The 11,411-nt window shown below is 42.2% G+C and overlaps 1 protein-coding gene across 1 annotated transcript in view; it reads right to left on the bottom strand.

Moving 5' to 3' along the window:
* olfml2a (olfactomedin-like 2A) overlaps positions 1-11,411 on the bottom strand; it is a 40,589-nt gene that overhangs the window by 26,929 nt on the left and 2,249 nt on the right. Inside the window, exons 2-3 of the mRNA XM_052037375.1 lie at positions 3,319-3,582; positions 949-1,056 (exon numbers count right to left, since the gene is read on the bottom strand). Of these exons, the coding sequence (XP_051893335.1) occupies positions 949-1,056; positions 3,319-3,582 (372 nt within the window). The remainder of the gene's footprint in view (positions 1-948; positions 1,057-3,318; positions 3,583-11,411) is intronic.

Here is an 11,411-nt window from a genome sequence, read left to right as displayed (position 1 = left end):
ATACTGGGGAATGGTGTCAAATGATACCTGAAATTTTTTCCATTAGAGGGAGGCTGAGAGAACCAGTGGATGTTAGATGGGAAACATACCGAATGAGAGAGCACACCCAAGGGGCTGGTTAGTTTATTCCACCCTCTAAATCTTACATCTTTCATCGAAAGGGGTACCCTTGTACCAAAAAGAACATCTCTGGTCCAAGATATAAGAAGTGACTGAATCAATTTAAGGCAACTGTCCAATCTCAAGATTCAAATGACAAATGCGTATAGGTAGTTCTGCTCTAACGTCTGTATCCTTAACGCAAGTTGGTTATAACGACTGATGGATCAGGGAACACTATTTGCACTACAGGGGGCACATTGGTTATAGCACAATCAGGAAAACATTGTTCAAATCTGTGCTTTGAAGGCAACCACAGCCTGTTCTGCTGTATCGCAAATTTATAACATGAGGTTTCCTTGGAATATAACTATTGTGTTCCAGGAGGACTAACTATACCTTTTGAATTTACTTCTGAATTTCACAGTATGACCACCATGATTCTATAAAAATTAAATTTTATAATTTAATTGACTGTCACTTAAAACATTATCCATTTCCACTATACATTTTACTGCTGTGTGTGTGTATATGTCTTTTTCTTGACCAATGTTAACTTTCATTCCAGCTAGATTGAGAACAGTTATAATAGGAATTCAAAATGTGCAATGTTTACATGAGTCATACACCAAGTAATATAATTTAAGACAATTTAAATCTGAATTTTTTTTTAGTTGGAGTTCTGTTTATGTTAAACAGGCTTTATTCTCCCATTAAACTACCTTTCCAAGTTCCACGTAGCATGGGAAATATGAAGAAGCAGTTAAGCATTGTCACACTGCTCCCATGGTGTTCGTGCTACTGGGATTTCCAAGTGACTAATTCAATAGTAAACTTGGTCTACATCACCTCTTCAAGGTTGTTCATCTGTGTTGCTACTTTTCGTATATATGAGTGAACTTTCATCATATCAATGCTGTACAAGGTGCCTTCCAGTAGGTCAACAATTGACTGCAACTAGAGTGAGAGCATAAAGAGTTAAATTAAAAAGGATTGCCGTTTTAAAGTTTCTTTTGCAATCACTTTAAGGATTCAAAGAAGTTAAAATCCATAATTTGATTTCTTTACCAATATTCCCTCACTTTGCCTCCCCTCACCCCCAAAAAGTTAACTCTTTGGTCAAGGGCAGGATGGACGATGGTATTAGCGGGCTATCCTACTGCACAAGGTCTCGCAGTCTGACCCAGACTTCAAAAAGAAACTGCTGTAACGATAAAATATGGGGACCAATACTAGATTAATCTCCCAGACACATGCAAAGTCTATGAGCAGAGCCCCCATTCAACTCAACTGAAGACCTCTAGAGCCAATTGCCTGGAGGAGTGTTGCACCATGGATTGGGTTATTCCAACATTAATGCAACTTGAAGGTAATTTTACTTCCCAAAGTTGCACAGTTGGAGTTGGGCGAGAAGTAAAAATATTTAAATCTCTCAAATCTGCCTCCAAGTCACCCAGGGTTTAAAGGAGACTACTAATCCACTGCCAGGGGATGGATGTGCAGAGTTAAATATTATTAAGAGACTAAAGCTGGGGCCACAGAGAGACACATGGGTTTCCTACAGTTGCCCTGGTTACCCCCCACATCCCAAAGATGTGCTGGCTGGCAGATTAATTAGGTGCTACTAATGCCCCTAGTGTAGGTGGGGCTGGGGGAAGTTAATGGATATGAGGGAGAGATTGGGTTACAGGGAGACAAGTGGGGGATGGGATTGATGGGAGTGCTCTGAGAGAAGTCATAGACTTCATGGGCCAAATGGCTCCTTCTATGCAGTTATGAAATACAAGATACAAATATGATTAATCACCACTACAGTTTGATCCTGGCTGGTGACATTTCACATGCCCGGGGAGCTGGCAGTTCAAGGAAGTCAGTAATAGCTTTAGAGAAATCTGCTCCAGAGTGTACACTGGCTGATTGGAAGCCAGGCTTCTCAGGCCAACTTTTGGGTGGGGATCAAGTTAAATAACAATTGCAACTTTCTGTCCCACCCCCTTCCCCTGAACCCAACCCACTGTGTCAATATCAAAGCCTTGAAATCCCCAAGGACTATCGATTGTAAATACACAGGGGGCTGGAACCAATTAGAGTTTAACTGCTGTAGTTGAGGAAGTGCCGCAGATTCCAGGGGACCTGCAAATGTTCAACCCCCAGATAATTTGCAAAGTTCCCCACAGTCTACAACTTCTGTTTCTTCTACTATGGTGTCTTATATTTGGTGTTAGATTTGGAGCGTAATAGATGCTTTCAAACTGTTAACATTCAGAGACTGCAGAAACAATACTAGGAATTTACAACGAAATGCCAGTGTTTATTTCATATACCTATTTTAGTACAGCTGCAATAAGAACAGGATTTATAGAGCTGTGAATTGTAATAGCAAATGCTATAAAACCTTTGGTCAAAGAATATATGGTTACTCAAAGCAGATAGTTAGCAATGTTCTTATATGACAGGTTTATAGTCTTCTTTATTAATTCCCATGTTGTGAATGTCACACCAAGGCAGTATTTGTCCCAATTTGTCATGTAGTAGGCGGCAGTGAGCCATCTTCTTGATGGGTTTGAAATAATCAGTAGCTTGCTTTGCCATTTCAGAGTCAATCACATTGACATGTACCTGGAATCTCAAAGTCCAGACAGGTGAGGACAATAAGTTTTTCTTTGAAGGACATTGGCAAATTAAGTTCTTTTCATTGAGGTGAGTGGTGCAGCTCCATGCTGAGATCTGTGCCCAGTTCCTGTCACCTGGGTTCCCGGTGTAACAGCTCGGGCAAGGGTCTGTGCCAGGTTCCCAGCACAACAGCACTGTCAACAAGGCAGCTCCACGTTCAGTGCCATAATGACCCCTTTTAATGCCGATTCCACTGGCACTCTCCTTTCTAGCGACACATCTAGAGGGCTAAGTGAGGAACCAGTTTATGGTAGTTTGATGGTTACCAACATTGATATTCACCTTTTAACTGAATGATATTAAACCCCTCCATTTGCCCCCCATTTCATGGTGAGATTTGAACTCATGTTTCCAGATTTAGAACATGTCTCTGGATTATTTGTCCATTAACATGACCATATCCTTAACTCATACATGAACTAAACCACATAATAATTACTGATCCATTTACAAGGGCAAAGGAACTTAACATTAATACATTCAACTGCACAGACCGGTTTTGGATTCTCTTACTCTGTGGCTGTTCACCCGACATTACCGTGGTACCTTAAAGAATTCTGGAGCCTGCTTCCTGAGCTTTTCCATCCTCCACTCATTTTCGCAGGGGTTGAGAGACGATGGAGGGGCCACGCAGGAACACCGACAGTCTGTCCCGGAGCTGACGGTTTCGACCGTGTAGAAGTCTTCAAAGCGCAAGCTCCCGTTCCGGATGCGACTGCAGGCATCCTTTGTCAGTGGCCTCATGATACATTTGCAGCGGCAGTCAGAGCCCTCGGATATCATTCGGACTTGATCATCTTCCCCAAACAACTGATGAAATGAAATGAAAATAATTGACTAGCAGGAGCGTGCAGGTAAATATTAATGGGCTTCAGTGTTTACTGCAGCAAGTTTACATCAACGTGGCAATGAAATAATCATCCCCAGCATGCTAACAAGGAGCTTGCATATGCGTAGTGCTGCCTCTCACATCCGAGAGATCCAAAGGCACTCCATTCCTGATAAAGGCCATATCAGAGGGAAGTGAAATGTCAAGCTGGTCAAATGTCAAGCAGCTGGTATCCGGAGCAAAAAAAAACTGCTGGAGGAACTCAGTGGGTCGGGCAGCATCTGTGGAGGCAGAGGGATGGTCGACGCTGGATCAGGACTGGCCTGAAACATTGGACCATCTACAGATGCTGCCTAACTTGCCAAGTTCCACCATTTGTTTTGTGCTTTAAGTGTTAACCATGTTGTGGGTCTGCAGTCACATTTAGGCCAGATCAGGTAAACACGGTAGATTCCCTTCCCATTGATGAGCCAAATGTCTTCACTTACCTGGAAATGCCTCCCAGTGCCTGGCAGTAAATGTGCTATTTTGTAGGCATTGTACGCTTGCCTTTGAAATTCATCACCCTGAAGTCAGTGAAATGTTTTTCCAGAGGCAGAGAACACACAGTGCAGGACACTCTGTGGCAATCCAGGTGTGCTCGCAACCCTCCTGTCAATCAGCTTCACTTGTAATTTATACAAGATCAAAAAAAAAGCCTCCGCTCAAATTCAATTTCATTTTGTTTAATTTTGTCATTTTCTAATTAGTTTACAAAAAAAGTCCGAGCCACTTGCCATGTTCCCTCAGGTACTGAAGGACTAAGGGAAGCAGGAATGGGCCTGTTTATTTTGCAGTAAATTTGCTAAAGTAAACAAGAATGAGGCTTTCGTAAGCAAATGGCTGTAAGACCTGGGCCATGGAATCGTAGAAAATCCTGCCATTTGCAAAACCCAGAATCAAGTCTCCTGAATTGAGGTAAACAATAAGAATATAAACAAAAGTTAAAAAGGTTTCTGGGAAAATGCAATACCTCACAGTTTCCATTAACTTCTTAAAATGTTTGTTTGGGCTACATTCTTATCAATTCAAATCTCCACACAAGAGAAGGCCAGAGGTCTTCAGTATGTCACTATTCTGAGAGTTTTAGCACTAAATTAGCAGTAATTATGTTGCTTTGGAAATAGAAGGAGTCAAAAGGAGAGCCCAGCTGGAAGGTTAAAGTGTTCCAAGCACTCTAGTTAATGGAGTTTGCACTCTCAGACCTTTGTCCTGTAACAATGACCTGTATCAGCTCTTCAACAGCAACAAACAATCTGCTGGAGGAACTCAGCAGGTCGAGCAGCATCTGTGGGAGGAAAGGAACTGTCAACGTTTCGAGTTGAAACCCCGCATCAGGAGTCACGAGTCCCATAAATAAACAAGTTAAAATATCAATATAAATGGAACAGTGGTTATCTGAGACTTTTTTCCTTGAAGCGAAGGAGGCTGAGGGATGACCTTACAGAAGTATATACGATCTATAAATATATGGGTCCTGATGCCGGGTTTTAACCAAAAACTTTCCTCCTTTCCTCCCACAGACGCTGCTCAACCCGCTGAGTTCATCCAGCAGATTGTTTCTTGCTCCAGATTCCGGCATCTGCAGAATCTTGTGTCTCGGGTCTTTAACAGTCATGCACCTCATGCCTTTGTGGATACACAAACAATGGCTGCTACACTTTGAAAGATTTTCTCAAGCTTGGACATGGGAAATTTGTGGCTATTAATCAAAATAAGTAAGAAAGACAAATGACAGCAATGGAAACAAAACTAACAGGAAAATAGCAGATTGAAACAGGTCAAATAATGTGCGAAAAATAAACTGGAAATGTTGGAAATATTCAGCAGGTCCTGTAGCATCTGTGGAGAGAGCAATGGTGTTTTCATTAACTGTTTTTCGCTCCACAGATGCTACCCGACACTCTGACCAGCATTTTCTGCTTTTAACATCAACCATGTTATAACCCAGCCTCTCCCCAGTCACCCCAAATGGAAAATACATGCTGGCTCTTCTGGCATTTTTTTTTCAGATTTCCCACAGCTGCAGTATTTTGCTTTTGGATTCAAATAATATAGTCTGCTGTCACTGAGAGAAAGTGTTGTCCCACAGCACACCCATAATCTGACGTGGGTGAGATTTCAATAACATCTAAAGTTGATCACCTGCAATCCTTTAGAATGATGATCCTACTTTACAAATTTGTATGAAAAATGAGATGCATGAATTCACTAATATAATTTGAGTTTTTATAATGAAGCCAAAGGATTTGAAATAAACCAGATTATGTAAACTATAGATTTTGTATTGAAACTGTAAATTTACTGTCAATGAAACAGTAGTTATCTGGGACTATTTTCCTTGGAGCGTAGGAGGCTGAGGGGTGACCTTATATTGGTGTATAAAATCATGAGGGGCATAGACAAGGTGGATGATCACAGTCTTTTCCCAGGTAGGGGAGTCTAAAGCTAGAGGGCATAGATTTAAGGTGATGGGGGGGGGGGATGATTTAAAAAGGGACCAGAGGGGAGACTTTTTCCACACAGAGGGCAGGGGTATATGGAATGAGCTGCCAGAGGAAGTGGTAGAGTTGAGTACAATTATAATGTTTAAAAGACATTGAGATGGGTACGTGGATAGGAAAGATTTAGAGGGATATGGGCCAAATGCAGGAAAATGGGACTAGCTCAGGTAGTCATCTTGGTCCGCGTGGATGAGTTGGGCCGAAGGGCCTGTTTCTGTGCTGTATTACTCGATGATTCTATCTCCAACATGGGGAGATGCTTCTGAATCACAACTAGACATGAATTCTGTCATGTATCTGATGAGAAACCCTATTTAAGACTCAGTATTAGACCAACACAAACAAACAATTTCAAGTTCTTTGATAGTGAACCTGCTTTATTGATTGCCCAGAGTTCTTGCTGGTACCAGCAAAAAAAAAGCAATGTATATATGTGAAATAACAAGCAATTGTGGACATGAATTGTATTTTAAGGGTGGTGTTTACCTGAGAACAGGAATACTAATAACACTTAAAGAACAAGCTGCTTTCCTTTATTAGCAGAGACACAGAATATAAAATCAGGGAGATTACACTGGAAGTGTAGACAACACTCGTTAAACCACAGCCTGGGTACTGGGGAGTGTTCTGGTCACAGGCTCACAGGAAAAATGTGATTGCACTGGAGAGAGTGCAGAGTGTTCCCAGTGCTGGAAAATTAAAACTATGAGGAAGCACTTAGATAAGCGAGCATTTTTTCTCTTTGGAACAGGAGAGGCTGAAGATTTAATTAAGATGTCTAAAATTATGCAGGGGCTAGATAAAGCAAATGGGAAACTCCTATTGCCTTGGGGGGGGGGGTAGAATAGATTTAAAATTATTGGAGGGGAGGTGAGGAAATAATTTCCCACCCAGAGGGTGGTGGATGCCTGGAACTCAGTGCCGGAAGGGACACATAAAGAAAGCTTCATCACATTCAAACACTTGTCTGTGGACCAGGATTTGTATACAGCCTGTATACCCCCTGCTTCATTGCATAATGGTGGCCGAGATCATTCACCAAACTCCTCCAAATAATAACTGGAGCAAAATGGAGTACATTCATGTATATATCTCTATGAATGGTCTCCTAGATGGCATTGACATTGCTCACCTTCGGGTTTGAGTGAAACATTTCCAGAATTCCTGAGCTACATCCAACCAGAGCCAACCACTGAAATGTCTTTACTTTTTAAATTTTATTCATTTTTTGGAATCTATTGGCCATCCCTTAATAACCCTAGAAAGGTAGTGACAAGCCATATTTCCATACTTCCTCATGGAATAGGAAAAAGCCATTCAGCTCATCAAGTTTATCCCAGCTCATAGACCACAGCTCTCATTCCCCATTTCCCCTGTACCCTCTTCCACATTCCTATCAATTGTCCACAGATTCTAACACTCACCTACACATCAGAGACAATTTACAGTGACCTATCAACCCACAGGTCTTTGAACTGCTGCAGTCCACCTGGTGAAGGCACTCCCATGTTGCTGTGGGGAAGATATTCTAGGATACAGTATGAACCCAGCAATATTGAAGGAGTGGTGATATATTTCCAAGACAGGATGGCAAGTGACTGGGATGGGAACCTATGGGTGGTGGTGTTCACAAGCACCTGGTGCCCTGGTCTTTCTTGATGATAGAAGGTCACAGATTTTGGACGTGCTGTCAGAGTATCATGGAGAAGTACCTGCAGTGCACTTTGTAGATGGTACACATTACAGCCACGGTGTGCTGGTCAGGGTAATGAAAATGTCGAAGAATTGGAATCCTAAACCCCATTTGCATATGGACACTTGACAGAAACAGGCGATGCAGGTATTGGAGATATCTTACGGCTCCAGTAACCTGGGTTCCATCCTGGCTTCTGCTGCTGTCTGTATGGAGTTTGCATGGTCTCCCTGTGACCACGTGGGTTTCCCCTGGGTGATCCAGTTTCCTATCACATCCCAAATAAGTGCTGGAGGGCAGGAGGAGAATTGGAGGGTGTGAGAGAGAATAGGTTCCAGGTTTTGGATTCATGGGATTACTCCAAGAGCTGGCATTGTCAATGGGCTGAAGGGCCTCCTATGCCATAAGGAAATATGAAATAAGCAGAAAATGTTGGAAAAAAACTTAGCAAGTCAGACAGCATCTGTGGAGATAGAAATGGAGTTACTATTTCAGGTCGATGACCTTATGATGATTTCTGATAAAAGCTCATTGACTTGAAAACAATAACTTTTTCTCTCTCTGCAGATGCTGCCTGACCTGCTGAGCTTTCTAGCACGTCCTGTTTTTATTTCAGATTTCCAGCATGGGCAGTTTTTGCTTTTCACTTTAGTTACACCAGTTCACGTTCTAAACTGCAGGCACTTTAATTTCTGCCACTATTTTCCTCAAATCTCAACTCTAAGGTTCTTTAGATGCTCCATAGCACAGACCAATCCCTGTAATCCCAACACTCATCTGTACAGCTGGCATTGTTCCCCTCATTTGGATTATGCTACTTTGACCATATCTTTCAACTTTCATCTTGTTAAATTTAATCTTAATAAAGTTTAACATACACATGACATTTTTTTCTGATCATTAGTCTCCTTTCAAGACAATTTAACTGTTAATAATTATCTAAAACATTCAGTAAAATTGCTACACATTCCCTGATAATACTTTAACTCTTCCTTTAACAAGCTGTGAATTCCCTGAGATCATTTCAGTGGAAATTGTCATTTTAATTCACGCTGACTCTGCTCCTGTGGCACTGTGGATCTGAAATCCAGAAACACAGCAACCTTCATCCAAACATATAGAATAAATTCAGATTAAAACTGAACAGAACATGAAGCAAATTTGGTCAAATTCTGTCGGAACTATTCCAGCCATGAGATTTCCACACGGTGATACAATGGATCAATGTGGAGCTGTGGGTAGATTACACAAGGTCTGTATGGCTCTAATAACAGTAGTCAAAGTTCACATAAAAAGTAAAACTAGATAAAAATATACTCGGCACATTGGCTGTCTCAGCTGTGTGGCTGTTGGTCATTCCAGGAATGGCCTCAAGTCCATAAAAAGGGTGGCCTGTTATATCATCAGGGGCTCACGTACTTAACAGAGCGTGAACAACTGGGGCTTTCATTCAGAAAGGTTGGGAGCTACTGGTGTAATGGATACAGTGTAATGGACAAGCTAGCCAAATATATGACAGGAGCCTCCTGGTGTCAGTGTCTGAGCATGGGAAGTTAATGATGCCTTCACTTGAAATTCAATCTCTGAGCTCCAGGACAGCCAGAAATGCTGCAGGTCGTAGTGAGGTTCTGAAGTGAAGCAAAGTTCCAATGTCACTTCGGGATTTTTTTAAATTATCTGCCTCTCTCATTGCTATTCTAACATTGGCTGGGGGTGAGGAATTGTACTTAGCACAACATCAGGATGTCCCGGCATTCCATGCACTTTTCTGAAATCTTATAACAACCAGAATGTAGGGATTTATGGCAGCAATTCTGTGCACATTCAGATCCCAGAGCAGCATTAGCAATGTGGGCTGAGGGCTGAATGTTGGCCAACTCCTCTGACTGGGACATTGGGACTTGTTGCTGTATTGGGAGGAAGGATACAGAGATCCTTCTAACATCTCAAGCAAAGGGCACATCTCGACTTCAGAGCACAGACAATGCTGTGATTCTGCTGGGACAGGAATAGGACACCCGTGGTATCTGTCCTGGACTGCAAACTGTTTTTGGAATAATAAGCAAAAAAAAATCCTTTGTTCTTATTTCTGCTTCCTCTGTAACGCAGCCACAACCCAGCTGCCCCATTGCCGAGGGGTGGTCTTTATTTCCAGAGTGACAATGACAAGATTCTGGACACTTTCCTGGGCACTGCGGCATGAGTTGGACCTTGCAGAGAGCAGGTGGATTCCGGGAACTGGTGGGTGAATCTCCCAGTTAAACTGATGGATGAAAATCATGAGCAGAACACTCGGGATTCTTGAGCCTACCACCAACTGTGTGAAAGCAGGTACACGGGAAGTTTCACACTCATGGGCACATAATCATTACAGCATGGGAGATGTTTGGCCCATCAAATCTAAACCTGCTCTCTGGAGTAAACCTTTTTGTCTTATTCCCAATTGGCTTTGCAAATTGCTTTCCCGCAAGTGACTGTGAAAGGCCTGACTGACTCTGCTGAGTCCGTTTTCAGACCAGCACCGTTCTCTGTATTTTCCTCCCACCCTCCTTGCATCTTTTGCCCATCAACCTGTGTCCCTGGATCCTTGAACCATCCGTTATAGGGAACGGATACTTGCAAATTTACTCCACCTAACCCTGCACTATCCTGCCCAATGTCTGTCAGGCTCACTCTGCTCCAAGGATAACCCAGCTTCTCCACTCTAGACCCACGATTGAAATCCTTCACCCCTGTGATGCAATCGTGTAAATAGAGAAAAAATACAAACCACAAAACTCTCCCCGTTACATTTAACCTCCAATGCCCTGCTGAGATTTTCTGGCATTCTGTATTTAGATTCCCAGCACTTGTGTTATTAAACATGTTTCTGCACATAATGTCAGTGTTTGTGTCAGAAGATTGGCATCTGTGCTAAGGAAAGCCAAAGAAATGCTATAAAACTCCAAGCACTGAACAGCAGCACTGTCACCTTACTAAATAAAATCTTCCCGTGCTTGTGAACTGTAATCGTTTACTTTTGTGTTTGTAGTAGTCCCAATCTGTAGGATATATTTGTTTAGAAAATCCCACCAGATGCTAACAATCAACAATAGGTGAAAAATTCCAGGCAAGAGTGCCATCTCCAAGGGAACAGCCTGAATGGAGACACAAGAGACTGCAGATGCTGAAATTTGGAGCAACAAACAAAATGCTGGAGGAACTCAGCGGGTCAGGCAGCATCCATGGAGGGAAATGGACAGTCAGTGTTTTGGGTTGTGTCCCTTCATTGGGACTAAACCAGATTAGTCCAGATGAAGGGTCTCAACCAGAACCGTTTACTGTCCGTTTCCCTCCACAGATGCTGTCTGACCCGCCGAGTTCCTCCAGCAGATTGTTTGGTTGGCACAGTCTGAATTTCTTTTAACCCTTTCAGTAATGTATCCGGCACCACAGAGCCCAAGATCCAAATGCTGATTGTGCAATTTTGCAAAGAATTAAAATTTAAATTAATTGTTTTACATCTGATAAAATAAAATATGAATTTTCGTTTAGCACTTAAATGTAATCCAGCGATCCTGAATTCCTTAAACAC

The sequence above is a fragment of the Pristis pectinata genome, chromosome 23, assembly GCF_009764475.1.
Source record: "Pristis pectinata isolate sPriPec2 chromosome 23, sPriPec2.1.pri, whole genome shotgun sequence".
Lineage (NCBI taxonomy): Eukaryota > Metazoa > Chordata > Chondrichthyes > Rhinopristiformes > Pristidae > Pristis > Pristis pectinata.
Note: the sequence above shows the minus strand (reverse complement) of the source record. Positions and strands in the feature narration are given on the sequence as shown.